General features: G+C 40.3%; 2 protein-coding genes across 4 annotated transcripts in view; both read left to right on the top strand.

Moving 5' to 3' along the window:
- LOC135476128 (pre-mRNA-processing-splicing factor 8) overlaps positions 1-2,310 on the top strand; it is a 39,412-nt gene extending 37,102 nt beyond the window's left edge. The window contains exons 42-43 of the mRNA XM_064756040.1: positions 291-493; positions 1,571-2,310. Of these exons, the coding sequence (XP_064612110.1) occupies positions 291-493; positions 1,571-1,725 (358 nt within the window). The 3' untranslated portion in view covers positions 1,726-2,310. The remainder of the gene's footprint in view (positions 1-290; positions 494-1,570) is intronic.
- An 11,135-nt stretch (positions 2,311-13,445) lies between these two features.
- The window catches only part of LOC135476240 (calcium/calmodulin-dependent protein kinase kinase 1-like), a 119,459-nt gene continuing 117,200 nt past the window's right edge, over positions 13,446-15,704 (top strand). For 2 of the 3 annotated variants that reach the window (XM_064756189.1, XM_064756188.1), the window contains exons 1-2: positions 13,446-13,661; positions 15,354-15,643. The gene's annotated coding sequence lies outside the window, so the exon portion shown is untranslated. The remainder of the gene's footprint in view (positions 13,662-15,353; positions 15,644-15,704) is intronic. The other variant, XM_064756190.1, reaches the window with a different exon arrangement.

The raw sequence follows: 15,704 nt of genomic DNA, 5'->3' as shown, positions 1-15,704 counted from the left end.
TATGTACCTAATGGCAGATGATGTGAAATAGTGAATGAAGGTTTTCATCTCTCTCCAGCATCTTGCAGAGGGTCGTGGGTTTCTTCTGAGCTTGCCAGGTTTCCTCCCACCATATCGCTAACTGCTGTCATCTAAGTGAAATGTTCTTGAGTATAGCGTAAAACTTCATCTGTTTTTCATCTGTATTTGTCTTTTTATTGTTAACCTACCTCATGACTTTCATGATAAACCATATGCTTCATACAGCCACACCATCACCTTAACACCCTGTGCCTGTCCTCTCTCCACAGCTTCACCCCAGGTTCCTGCTCTCTCACTGCCTACAAGCTCACCCCATCTGGGTACGAGTGGGGCCGACAGAACACAGACAAGGGTAACAACCCCAAAGGTTACCTCCCTTCCCACTACGAAAAGGTGCAGATGCTGTTGTCTGATCGTTTCCTGGGCTTCTTCATGGTCCCGGCCCAGAGTTCCTGGAATTACAACTTTATGGGTAAGGAACAACTTTCAGTAGTTTGTAGAGGGTACATGAGTACTGGGTAGCTAAGCTAAATCGAATTACAGTCAGAGAGGTGCTTGCGAAAAAGAATTACTTCTCCTAAAGCATTTTTTAAAAAAATTAAAGCAAAATTGAAATTAATTCAATCACGATTAGAAACTAGAAAGAGGTCACTGGTAAGGAATCCTTGTCTGTATTCTAAAGTGAATCACAACCAGACTACAACGGAGTGCCTCTTAGCCCAGTCTTTAGCCATGATGTTTCTAAGGGACAATCAGACATGCAGACAAACAAATGGTGGTAAAAGCCCAATTTCCTCCTATCATAATGCTGGATACCGTTGTATAATTGACATAGTTTCCAGTTCAGCATTTAACACAAGTCAAATAAATACATACATACACACATGTATAAGCCGAATGGCACAGCCTTGCGAGCTCAGTCGATTGAAACATTGTTGTCAGTGAGGCGACAGGCTCCAGTCCGGCTCTCACTAGTTCACCTGTGACCGTTCGTGTGTTGATTTATCAGCTATATATGCAAAGTGTAGTGTTCTACTCCGGACAAACTACCCTAATTTTTCCCCCTTCACTCATGAAAGAGAAACTTAGTGACTACACTGGTTGGATCGACTAGTTCCCGGGCTGCACGAAAAGTAACTTTATCAGTCAACACAGAATAATGCCTTCAGAATATGACAAAGTGAACACGTTGCAAACATGCGAAAAGGTTCAAGAATTACAGCAGAGTAGTTTCCTTCACGCACCAAACTGAACAAATGACATTTGCTTGAATATGGCATTTAGCATATATTACGGTATTTCACCTTACGTTCAGCAGGTAAAACAGCACTTTCGGAAGCAAATAAAGACCGTAAAGTGATGTTTTTTCGTTTTTCTGATACAAAAAAAAAGTAACTGAACTTTACAGAAAACTGAAGTAGTCCTGTAAGATGGATGAATCAGGTTCAAGCATAATCGGGTGAAAATGGCTGACATTGTGTTTTGAGGACTAAGTAAATCCCTGTTTGATGTGGCAGAGTTACATCGTCTTCATCTTAAATATTCACAGGTGTGCGTCATGACCCCAATATGAAGTATGAGCTCATGCTGGCCAACCCTAAGGAGTTTTACCATGAGGTTCATCGACCTTCGCACTTCCTCAACTTTGCCGCCATGGAGGAGGCGGACAACATGGGTGCTGATCGTGAAGATTTGTTCGTGTGATCGGTGGCAAATCATGCCACAGCTGCCATCTTGGGCAAAGGATTTTTTGGGGGGGTGATAAGCGATACATCATTCCACTGCCGACATCTTCGTTGGATTATATCCCTTAGCCACCATCTTGATCGAAGAACATTTCTGTTTGTGCTTGGAAGACATTAATGTACATGCTGTCATTATGTGTTTTGTGACAAACACATATCGTTGATAATATTTAATGGGAGACTCGACCTCGAACTACACAGAAGGTCCATGTGACAGTAGTGTACTTCATATATGTTTTATGAGCAAACATACACCGATAACTGTGACATAATAAAGAGAAGAATTAATGAGTTCACAGCTTTGGGGTGTCTTGGTACAAGCCGGAAGGAGTTTTACAAGTTGCCCATTGATATGTTTTTTGATAAATTGATGTGGACCTTGAATTTTGGGTCAGTTTTCAACAATTCCGTTTTGTTTTGAAATATTCACCTTTGAAGATTGACATCCTCTTCCATGGTAGACATGGGAAGAGTTCGGAGGTGAAAATTGGAAGAGATTTGTCCCATATGTACATAATAAAAATACTGCAGTCTATCTATTAAATCGCCTAGCTACTTGTTGTATCTGTACATACTTTCAGTGGCCTCCATGGCCTAGTGGTCAGGAACCTCTTACCAATGTGGTCGCTGTGAGATCAAGTCCAACTCATGCTGGCTTCCATTCTGGCTGTACGTGGGGAGGTCTGCCTTCAACCCACGGATTGTTGTTGGTTTCCCATGGACTCTGCCCGGTTTCCTCCCATCTTAGGTGCTGGCCGTCGTCATATAGGTGAAATATTCTTGAGTACGATGTAAAACTGTAATCAAATAAATTTTTTCTTGACTTCATTCATTGTAAATTATTTCTGTTTGACTTTAGACAGAATGAACTTGTTTCCAGTGTGCAACTACGCAATTAGTTGATAGTAGAGTGAATCTGAGTACGGAAGTGTTGACAAAATTTATAGTTTGTATCTTGTGCAGATGAAGTTGTTACAACAACTCTCAGTGGTTTTGTGGACTTCAGGCAGATTGAGCTTGTTTCTGTAAAGTTTACCCAGTGTGCAACTACGCAATTAGTTGATAGAAGAGTGAATCTGAGTATGGAAGTGTTGACAAAATTTATAGTATGCATCTTTTGCAGATGAAGTTGTTACAAGAACTCTGTGGTTTTGTGGGTTTTAGACAGATTAAACTGGGTTTATCTGCAAAGTTGATCTAGTGTGCAACTACGCAATTAGTTGATAGAAGAGTGAATCTGAGAAGTGATAAAAAAATAAGTGATGAAAAGTTTATATTTTGTGCAGATGAAGTTGTTACAACAACTCATTGGTTTGTGGACTTCAGACAGGCTGAACTTGTTTCATTTGAAAAGTTTACCCAGTTTGCAACTGCGCAGTTAGTTGGTAGAAGAGTGAATTCAAGTGTGAAAGTGATAAAAACGTAATAGTTATTCTGTGTCCCACATTTACTGTAGCTTTGCTTCTTTTGTGTTTGTTGACTTAACTCTGACTGACAGCCTGTGTGCAACTGCGCAATTATTTGATAGGCGAGTCGTACATCGTATGTGTGAAAGATTTGATGATTCGGCAGTGAGATAGAATAAGTGTGCAGGTTAACTTGGAGTGTGAAAAGTATGTCAGCTTTCATGAATATAGTGCAGGTTTTACTCCCTTGTTACCGTTTTTTTTCAGTAAAAATAAAATGTCTATATTAGTCAAGGTTCGACTTGGATACAGATTCAACATTTTTCGTATGTCAAGCCGACCCAGTGTACCAACTGCGCAATTTGTTGGCGGTCGTGCGTGTGCATGTTGGAGGTAAATTGAAGTAAATTGAGCTTTGTTCGTGGATTTTCATGTCCAGTGTTTTCTTTAGGTGTTATTCAGTTATTGACAACAATTTGCGCTTATTACTCAGCTGCATGGCGACAAGTCTAAATAACCTTTAATGTATGTTCTGTAAATAGCTTCAATTTGAGCTTTGCGTTCATGAATCATTTATGTAACACCATGTGAAACATTTAGAATCAAGATATCATTTTGGCTGATGAGTGGTATAGCTCAGAAATAAAGTTACTTTTTCGCCAGGCAAGACTATATCTGAAAACTGGATCATCTTCATTGTGGCCAAGCATTGATGGCACTACTTGTAAATATCAGGATATCCTTGTCCATATATAATTAAATAAAGTTGAAAAAAAAATTACAAGTCTTAGTTTTGTGCATTATTTTAAATGACATGGCGTAGTGTGGTTCAACCCCGCTGCTTATTGGCAGCCAAATTTGAGAGCAATTGAACACCCTCACATTTTGTCTCAGTATGAATTCTTGACCAGGAAAGGCTTGGAATCAGCTGAAGAACATCACAGAAACGACACCAATTAGTGGAGCAACAATGGGGAGTTTTTATCTGATTTTGAACTTAACAAAGATTTTAAAGAGCTACTTTAGTGTTAAGACATGAAAGTCTTAAAGGCAAGGTTAAATGATAAGGATCGAGACAGTCGGTTTTCTTAAATTGTAGACAAAACGCATTGTATTAAAGCCCTTGTTGTTAGTTCGGGAGGGTAATACTGACAAACGTTTTCTGTCGTTCCCAATTTTGCCCGGTTTGACGTCACTTATTACGGACTTATAGCAACAAATGACGTACTTTCAAACGTCATTCCAGCGTAACTGCCTTACGCGACTTCACATCAGCCAGATTCATCGTCACATAAGGAATACTACTACGTCACATCAGGAGACTTTTACGGAAACTGCCGAAGATTTTGTTTTTCAGGACTTCACTTATAGGGGTTAAATAGCGTTATTCAGTGTGAATTTTTTGAACCATGGTGTCAGCTATATTCCAAAACGTATCCTTCATATCAGTTTAATATTTCAACCTGGTCTCTCTTAGGACTGAAGTAGTGCTTTAAAATGATGCTTGTTGCTGCCTTGCTTTGCGTTCAACACCGAGAGGTTAGAGCATGGAAACACGACTGGATGGCCCAGTGTCAGTATAATGTGACTGGTTGTAGTGTCTGTCTTCGGCATCATATTTTAGTGACCGACTCCTGGTCGTCGTTTGAGTGAAGTACAATGTAAAAAATGTATGACTTAGCCCTCCTCAATATTCTGCTTCAATATCTTGGACCGCTTGGGTGGCCTAATGGTTAGAGCGTCCGCCTCAAAGTCGGGATCAAACCCAGGTCGGGTCATATCCAAGACCTTTAAAGTGATACTTCTTGCCGTCTCGCTTGGGACTCAGTGCTGAGCGATTAGAGCAAGGAAATATAGGACTATTTGGCCCGATGTCAGGATAATGCGACTGGGTGGGGTTTCATTGCCAGGTGTCTTTAGTATGATACTTCGGTTACAGCAGCACTTTGGCGACATGGACTTACCCTGCCAGAAGACACAATATATGTACACACACAAACGTCATACGACTGAAAAATTACGTACCGGTACGATGTAAAAATACATAAACTTAGCTCGCTTTCCTTCTCCAATAACTTTTCTCTGGAAAAAGAAACTATCTTCTGTGCAGTGTTAAAAGCAGATCAAGTGAATACAAAAGCAACAAGAGCGCATTAGGAGACACACTTTTCGACAGCAACGTGTACGTGTTGTTTGAGACGAAAAAAGTGTTGTATGAGCTGAACATCCATCATTCTGTTTCTTGTAACTCCTATTTGGAGAGGGGGTGGGTGTGAGATAGGTGACGGTATCTCAGTATATGGGTTAAAACGTTTTGAAGTGATGCGATTTACGGGGGAAAACGTCAGGTGCCTGAAGCCGAACATAACCTCAGATAAATATATAAACTTGCATCATAGAAGCGGATCATCTATATACATGTAAGGCTACGAGCATATTGGACTCGTAAAAGCATGATTTACATCAGCATTAAGGATGAAGTACAGCGGAATGAAGACCGTTATAGTCTTGAAAAGAACGACAGATTATGAAATATTTTACGATTTATACCTTGTTCTGAGTTTTAATTTCCATTTTCTAAACAATTATGTCACAGATACTGCACAACTAAGAAGACCTAATTTCCGATTATAACTATTTAGAGGTAACTGTACATTCTCAGATGCGGTTTATTTTTGGTCTTGTGCATAACCTACATACCGCTAATTAAGTGAAGCCTAATGTCCCTTTATTTAACTGCGTAAGCTTTTACCCCGCGGTCAAGAATTGGACTACGGGCATTATCGTTGCCACCGTCCATTCGCCCGTCAGAGGGGTTTTAAGTGTCTTGCACGGTATTTTATTTATTTATTTTTTTTTATTTGTATAAACCTCTGTGGTATACCACACAGCCCTATGGTAGAGCATTCCTTTCTATGCGAGTGGCCAGCCCGGTGTTGTCTTTAGTCCTATCACAAAAGAGATGATGTCAGCAATCTTGATACTTGAACTCAGCACATACATGGGGTTAATTAAGGTTTGCCCGGTGTCCGTACATGGTGTCAGCATAATGCGGCAGAGTGAAGCATGTCTATATGGTAACCTCCACATACCACTATACATATGTTGTCATCAGGGCCGGTCTGCTACAAGACACACTGTTATTGACGAAAAAGAGTAAAAAGTGATAATACAAAAATTAAAGAAATAAAAAAGGGCAGGTTCACTTATATCGCGGTATAGTACGGAGTCCCAAAAATGACATGGTAAAATAAACATGCTGTTGGAAGAGAAAAAAAAGATGACATTCATGGGGGGAAAATTTGGAAAATTTTTTTTAACCCCCCGACAAAAGTCGGGGCCCCGACATAATTGACCCATCATAAGGGTTACGCTATGATCTCATCTATATATAGGGTTCCTGCCTGATCGTCAGTCCCATTATGCCTTTGTAAATTAACTTTTGTTTCCCAGCTTTCCTGGTTTCCTTATTCTAAATCCATGGGTGGGTTAAAAACAGCCTTAATCGCTATTGGGTTTGGAAATAAACGTTTGGCCGTTACACTAGCATCTCCTAAACCAAACTAGTATCTCCCAACCAAACGAGCTAGCATCTCCCAAACCAAACTAGCATCTCCCAAACCAAACAAGCATTCCCAAACCAAAACAAGCATCTCCTAAACCAAATAAGCATCTCCCCAACAAAGCTAAGTAGAATATTCGCAGAACAAGCATCGAAGAACCAGTAAGTGCTCGCTTCCGAAACATACATGGCGTTCTCTTGTGCTGCATGCATGGTGATGCTGAAAATCATTTTACATATGCTTGTTTGGTTTGGGATATGCTTATTTGGGTAGGGTTGTGTTTATTTGGTTTTGGAGATGCTTATTTTGTTTGGGAGATGTTTGGTTTGGGAGATGTTTGTTTGCTTTGGGAAGTGTTTGCTTGGTTTGCCAAAAGTTTGTTCGTTTTGGAGATGATCGTGGGTTTCCTCGGGCTCTGTCCGGTTTCCTCCCACCACAATGCTGGCTGCCGTCGTATAAGTGAAATATTCTTGAGCCAGCGTATAACACCAGCAAAATATATAAATAAATAAAGAAATAAATAAATTTGGGAGATGTTTGTGTGATGTGGGAGATGTTTTTGTTAGGTTTGAGAGATGTTTTTGTTAGGTTTGGGAGATGTTTTTGTTAGGTTTGGGAGATGTTTGTTAGGTTAGGGAGATGTTTTTGTTAGGTTTGGGAGATGTTTTTGTTAGGTTTGGGAGATGTTTGTTAGGTTTGGGAGATGTTTGTTAGGTTTGGGAGATGTTTTTGTTAGGTTTGGGAGATGTTTGTTAGGTTTGGGAGATGTTTTTGTTAGGTTTGGGAGATGTTTGTTAGGTTTGGGAGATGTTTGTTAGGTTTGCCAAATGTTTATTGGTTTGGGGGATAAACACAATGTACATCAGATACCGTACGAGTCGTGATGTATGGGGAATTGCCAGCCGCCAATAACACTTATATGGAATCCTCTATATAGGCGCATGCAGGATGTCTACCTTATATGTATGGGGAATTGCCAGCCGCCAATAGCACTGATATGGAATCCTCTATATAGGCGCATGCAGGATGTCTACCTTTGTTCCGGAAAATAAATACATATTTATAATACACCCCCCACCCCCACCCCCCACCCCCGCCCCCGTTATTACGATTCAAATGTGGCGGGCATATACGTGCGGCTATTTGTCCCCTTCGATCGCACTTAATACCAAAATAAATGAACAATACAAAGGAACAGTGGGGATCTACGTCGGTCAAATTGTTGCAGTGAACATGTTGCAGTCTTTTTCAGTCCCTCACATCCTGCTCCCTGTGCCACCCTCACTGGCTTTTGTTTACATTCACTAATGCATTTGTCTGTTCTGGTTTTAACTATCACTCAAAGCGACAGAGAGATCACCGCTGTTTGATAATAACGGGACGCCCCGCGGGCAGCTGATCGGCCCCTGGTTAGCGAGGTCAAAGGCTCGAATCCAGCTTGCCCTGATTGACCTGCGGCTTTCAGTTAGGACTGTGAGGCACGGAACATTCAGTCTTCTCCAACCGTAAATCAGCGTCGTATTTAAGTTTAAAAAATATGAAAAACACGATGTTAATCATTAATGACATACTCTAAATGGCCTAAATTTTCGTTCATGACAAAGTTGCTCATTTTTAGCGATTTTGATAGTTCTTTTTTGTTGTTGTTGCAAAGTAGGATGATATCTTACAGGAAAAATGTAAGTTTTAGCACCAAAGGTAACATTTTATGACATACAGAAGAGCGACCTCTAATGTATATTTTTGATCGACATTTGAGGTCATTTAGGTATATAAAATAAATAATTAACATATAGAAGTATACAGAGTGATGGAAACAATTTCATTTTGACTGGTTAGATTTGACAAGGTTTTATATCGAAATCATTTTTTCGTGCAATTCCATACTGCAATGCAGCTTTGCGCGCGTAGTGGATTCCCTAGATATGTAAAAAAAAAAAAGTACATTGTCACGGTCAATAACTGCAAAACTAGTTCTGAATGATTCTTGAATACCTGATCGAAAAATTATACTCGAAACACAACCATGAAAGGTGCTTCAGCATCGAGGAATGTAGTATTCGGTGAAATTCCAAGACATTGGTTCCTTCATAGGCGTTGCTCTGTAACGGAGAGGATGCTAGACCGAGTCCTTTCTATATATAATATAATCGAGGAATAAGGTATTGTGTGAATTTCCAAGACATTGGTTCCTTCATTGGCGTTGCTCTGTAACGGAGAGGATGCTAGACCGAGTCCTTTCTATATATAATATAATCGAGGAAAAAGGTATTGTGTGAAATTCCAAGACATTGGTTCCTCCATGGGCGTTGCTCTGTAACGGAGAGGATGCTAGACCGAGTCCTTTCTATATATAATATAATCGAGGAAAAAGGTATTGTGTGAAATTCCAAGACATTGGTTCCTTCATGGGCGTTGCTCTGTAACGGAGAGGATGCTAGACCGAGTCCTTTCTATATATAATATAATCGAGGAAAAAGGTATTGTGTGAAATTCCAAGACATTGGTTCCTTCATTGGTGTTGCTCTGTAACGGAGAGGATGCTAGACCGAGTCCTTTCTATATATAATATAATCGAGGAATAAGGTATTGTGTGAAATTCCAAGACATTGGTTCCTTCATGGGCGTTGCTCTGTAACGGAGAGGATGCTAGACCGAGTCCTTTCTATATATAATATAATCGAGGAATAAGGTATTGTGTGAAATTCCAAGACATTGGTTCCTTCATGGGCGTTGCTCTGTAACGGAGAGGATGCTAGACCGAGTCCTTTCTATATATAATATAATCGAGGAATAAGGTATTGTGTGAAATTCCAAGAAATTGGTTCCTTCATGGGCGTTGCTCTGTAACGGAGAGGATGCTAGACCGAGTCCTTTCTATATATAATATAATAGAGGAATAAGGTATTGTGTGAATTTCCAAGACATTGGTTCCTTCATGGGCGTTGCTCTGTAACGGAGAGGATGCTGGACAGAGTCCTTTCTATACATAATATAATCACAAAAGAAACCTTACACTTATATACGTGCGTAAGCGTATAAATCCGAACAAAACATACATGTCTCTGGAGAAGTTATTTTAATTCCACTCGTGCAAAATACTATGCTCAAAATCAGTTTTACAATAACATTGTAAAACTGTCCACAATTGCATTCATGCAGATTCTCTCTTGCAGGATCGTCGCACGACAACATTATTCAAGTTGTGCGTGTTACCTGAGTCTGCCTGTTGTTTGCTAACGGTTCGATCAGGCACCAGGCAGTCTGTCTTTGTTGGAACTAAGGGCGTGACAATGACGATTGTTATGGATGGATATCGGCAATTTCAAGGTTTGCAATATCGACTCTATATACGCTCAACCCTCAAATGGCTTTGAACACGATGCATGCTCAGTTAAGTATTGTCTACTACGTGTATGTATATACATAAATACGACCATTGATATACGACCATTGATATTCGAGTTAACCCTTTATAAGCTAGGTCTTAAATGGGGTAACTGTATCACTCATATATTTTCTGCAGGAAATGTCAATTATTAAGTCGTAAAATGGCTTGCGTTTCATTATAGGCCTTATAAGGCTATCACACAGAATATGAATATCAATTCATTTATTTTATTTGTATTTTACGCCATACTCAAGAATGTTTCACTTATACGACGGCGGCCAGCAGTATGGTGGGAGGAATCCGGGGAGAGACCGGGGGAAACCGCCAACCATCCACAGGTTGCTGGCAGACCTTCCCACGAACTGCCATAGAGGAAGCCAGCATGAGCTGGACCTGATATGAGTATCAAGATGCAGACAATTAAAGACATATACCCTGAATGTGACAGGTAAACTCAGATCTGTATTGCCGAAGTTTTTTTTTTTTTTTTTGCTTTATTTGGTGCATCGCCATGCATACACTAAAGGATTTCTACGCGTAGGCTTCATCTGGCGGACGGCTCAAGGATTTAATGTCACCAAAGTCTCATGGGCATTGAACACTGAGAGTGAGGAGAATCAACATATAATTCCATGTCCAAGGCCGGGATTGAACCCGTCTCTCGTGTGTCTAATATATAGTGATTGGTAAACTTAAAAAAATTAATCTGTTAATTTTAACAGAAAGTCTGTTGTCTGAGTGATCCTAGAATGTATTATGTTATTATAACATAGTGCTGTGTCATATTCAACATAATGTCCCGTTAGTCTAATAGAATCTTTATGTTGAATTAACAGAATATGTGTGTTGTATTTAACAGAACAATCTGCTGCACTAGCAGACCACATTGTAGCATCACTCAGGCAACAGACTTTCTGTATAAAAAATAACAGATGAATGTTTCAAGTGTAGTCAAGCGCCTGATGTAACAACTCGGCCACGCCCCTTATGTCAATGTTATATAGTGGAATGGAACAATACATATGGAGACGTGTCTTCCGCATCATTTGCTACCCTGATATTGACGGTACTGCGCAAATGATCTCGACTTTGAAATGTCCAGCAAATGCTTGTATACACACGATAAAACCAACGTTGACATTTTGTGAGAGCAATAAACAGCGAGCTGTAACTCTATACTTCGTGTATATGTTAGTGTCTTTCTCCGAAGGGCCTTCCGGATAATGTGAGTGAGCAATCCAGTCTGATGAGCGAAGGTAATACGAATACAAATCAGTGGTTTTCAACCTTGGTATCATACTGTTGGGTAACTCGTACTTTGCACACATGTCGCTTCTAGCAACAATACATCAATTCAATTATATAAGCTAAATTGTTAGTAATCTTCGCGTGACAGCTTGAGCTAGCCCGTAACGCCAGGCTTCGGTCATATAGACTTTCACGCGGATAATTTCATAATAAAAAAATTTATAAGTGAAGCTGTCGCGTGGAAGCTGGGCGCTACGGTCATGACGGTAGGAACGTCCAGCTTGGACCTGGGCTAAGCTTGAGTTTGTATTGCATGCCTATATTCACACCCAACTATTCAGCGTTCAAAAATGTACCCGTTTTTGTTTCAAACGGATTGTTTTTCTTTCTGTATTAGAGAACCACCGACGAAGATGACGAGTGACATATATGATTGAGTTTTCAGTACGTGTGTAAACTCCACCTTCGAGTTTCTTGCAATGCACTGAACACGATGTCCACACCACATAAGCAAAGCCCGGAAGAAACCGAGCCTAATTTGGAGCAAACCGAGAATAGCCCGAAGATACCCGAGCAGGGTTGGAAGGTAACCGAGCAGCGCCCGAGGAAATCCGAGAAGAACCTGGAGGAAACCGAGTCTATCTAGTCTGAAACAGAACCTGGAGAAACCGAGCCTAGGCTAAAGGCCTATATTTCACTGAGAGCTTAGCCTATACCACACAGAAAACCGAGGATAACCAGGAGAAAACTAAGCTTATAGGCCTAGCCCGAAGAAACTCAAGGAAAGCCCCCGAAAACCAAAGAAAATCCGAAAAAAAACTGAGCAAAGCCGGGAAAAGATCAAGCCTATAGCCCGAAGAAAACGGAACAGAGACTAGAAGAAACCATGTAGAATTCGGAGACAATCGAGAAGATCCTGTCGAGGTAACTGTCGCGCCTTTTATAATAGTTTTGTTGACTTATTTTTCCACGTTAGAGTGAATTAGCTACCGGTGGGGCTATATGTACGCTCATACAAACATGCTGGGAGCCAAGCACTAAATTTCAATATTGTCGATATTCAAACGAAAAGAAAGTCTGTCTGACACATCCTGTACACATGATATGTATACATATTTACCCCTGATGAATTCCCAGATAATACCACGGAGCATCTTCACCAAGTGGGGGAGGTTTGGGGCACATACGTATATACATGTATCTGTGACAGTACCTGAAACACACTCACCGGAGGAAATTAAAATGGCAACAGTAAGTCAACAGTAGGCCCCGCAGCCACTGAAAGACTAAAATGCAATTATTTTACACAAGTGTTTCACAATTGTAGAAATGATGCGAGAATAGGGCCGGTGTGTGATGCGTTGCATGATGAGGGTAGGCGTGGAGGTTGGTTGCTGGAGATGCTCCTCTTTTTGAAGGGTGAAGGAAATTAAACCATTACACAGGGACGAGAATTGCGTACAGTGGAGCAACTAAGAGGCATTTCCTGGCAAAGTGGTGAATAATTCATAAAGGGCACAAAGTTTGATTTCAAAACATAAATCTACAATGTAAACCTACACAGCATGTGAGGTAGCAATAACATTTGCAGTCATATTGCGTAAATTACTGCACAACCATTATACCGGTACTTTAAAAAAGGAAAAAAAAATGTCAAAAAAGTGTCAAAAAAAATTAAATACATGTAATGTGCCCAAGGTTTCCAAATATATATGTATGTGTTTAATTTTTTGTATTATTTTTATTTACTTTTTTTCAAGAAAAACTTACATAGGCCTAGATTGCACCTTTAGGCTTGGTTTAGATTACATTCGGTGTGAGAATGAAGTGAGAAGTGAGCTTACATTCATATAAACTAGAACGAAAAAAAAATCTGCTTTTTGTATTGCAAGTTTTTACAAAAACAATTCACCCCAGATGGTTCTTTACACGGGAAGTTGAATGTTTGTGTGTGTTTAGGCGGAAACTATGTCCCAGGTTTAAAAAATATACATGTTGCGACAAGGTACCCGTCAAAGTGACTTGAACATTTCCGTGAAATTGAAAGTCCTTGCAGGAAGAAAAACTTGTATTGAAAGACGTTCGTATGCGGGTCTTTTAAACGCAACTTTTCCATGTTAACAAGATTACTGTCAAACTCTGTTTGCTCGCTGTTATTTAGCGCACTAGCTTTACTCTTGGCTCTTTGAATGTGCCGAGTCATGAACTTTTGTAAGCCTAGCCAAAAACACAAGACTAGGAACAAAACTTCCTGATGTTTCCAAAGCAAGTAAACAACAACGCAAATGTGCGATATTTTTTTCATAATTTCTTCGTAATATTAACGTAGGCCAACTCATTAATGTAAAATTTCCATATTTTTTATCAGAAGTGGGGGCAGTGTGCTAGCTATAGTCACTGCAGGGTATAATAACCCTACTGTGGTCAGCACCAGTTTTCCAAAATTGGAGGGGGGAGGTGGGGGGGGGGGAGAGAAAGAATCCAGTGTCATATGACTTAACTGAAACATTTGGCTGTGTGAATGTGATCAACCGTCATTTATAATGGAGCTACTGCTGATTACTGCGTTTATAATCGCAAATTTTACTGTGTTTATAATGTGGCAAAATCCCTCTTGATAGCAAGCTGGTAATGCCTATATTTTGTTGCAACAACCCTGCATGAGGAGTGGAATGGTCCTTCAGTGTATTCATCTCTTCAAAAGGGTTGTGTGTATGTCCATTTCCTCACCCCCACAAAGATTACTACTAAAAGCTCTCACTGCAGACATTAGATCTACACGGGGCTGTATTGATCTGTTTTGTTAGACAGGCTAAGGACCTGTGCATGTCACTGTAATCTGACTTCAGTTGTCATGGCAAGCTGGGCACGTGGTTAAACCATAATACATTTTCACATGACCACGTGTGGTTACCCAGTGGCACATGGTTGCCCTCTGCGCGGTTTAGTATTTCCGTGTAACCATAGTAACCCACTTTGTTGACAGCTATTAAAGTGAGTTGTAAATGAAATGGTCTAATGTTCCCTTCTGTGTCTTAGTTAATCTAATATAAATACATAGAGTTCTGCTTCCCCGCAAAAAAAAAAAAAGAAAAAAAAAAGGCCTGGTTGTTCAGTATATTGTGGATTTCAAGAATGTATATAAATGCAAGATATGGTATCCGACCTGTACTCTGTAGTTGATACTATTTCTTGGTCCAGGCTAAATGTAGAAACGTAAGAGTGTCCAAGATAGTACATGACCTTATATTTCTTGGCCCGCATTGAACAACAACCCCGAGCTGCCAGACATCAGTTTTTCTCTGCAACAAGGGCCTAATCATGCTGTAATATACATCTTTCTGATCTAGTCCTTCTTCAAGTTCGATTTGTTTTTCTTCCATAGAAAACACCTTTCAATATCACTGGTTGCTTTTGATGTTGCTACATCAAATGTCCCTTTTGCATTTTCAAAGTGTGTCAGTATATAAGAGCCAAAGTATTCCATAGTCAGCTGGATAACGTTGTGTGCCAGTCTGGGTGCCAAGATTACGCAAGCAGACCTGAGTTACGCCACGCCCATCAATGGCAGCTTCACCCCAGACCATACATGTACATACCACAATCAAGTAATGACTGCCAACATAGGAAAACAATTCACACTAGTGTTCCTGTGTCCATAAGTATTCCTGGACCAACAAAATTTTATCTGAAGACATTGAATGTGATTGAAATCAAATTTAGCAGCTGTGAAATGAATTGCTTAAAGCAGTTAACGGTTTTATTTTGATGCTAATATTTTCTCTCCTCCCATGCAACCTTACCCACCCTCTCCCACTTTATTCCTCTGTATCCTTAATTCCCTACCTAACAACAGACCTGCTGACCTAAGTACTGGAAATCAATTCTCCACTTGCTAACATATATATCCTGATTTTTGTGAAAGGCGAGATCATTAACCTGTGGATTATACATACGTGTCCTCTTTTCCCAACGGTAGGCACTCAACAGGCAATCAGCTGACCATTTCCTGGGTCAATTCTCACAGGAATGCTTCAGAGGCGAGAGGATGGAACATTTAATCAGAGGTACATGTACCTTACCAGGTCAGGTGGTTAAGTCATATCAAGTATTTCTCCTGATGGGATCCACCCACTGTAACACCCACCTGTCGGTGGGATGGCAAGTAGCTGTTTAATCAGTCTTAGCACGCACACACATGTGGAGAATGAAGCCAGCCTTGCCAGCCTGCCCCTGTCATATACATAGGCCTAAACAGCTGTGTCACAGGTAAGCCATACTCGTTTACAGGCAGAAAGAACGTTACCTCTATAAGATTATGTATCTGCAT

The sequence above is a fragment of the Liolophura sinensis genome, chromosome 10, assembly GCF_032854445.1.
Source record: "Liolophura sinensis isolate JHLJ2023 chromosome 10, CUHK_Ljap_v2, whole genome shotgun sequence".
NCBI lineage: Eukaryota > Metazoa > Mollusca > Polyplacophora > Chitonida > Chitonidae > Liolophura > Liolophura sinensis.
Note: the sequence above shows the minus strand (reverse complement) of the source record. Positions and strands in the feature narration are given on the sequence as shown.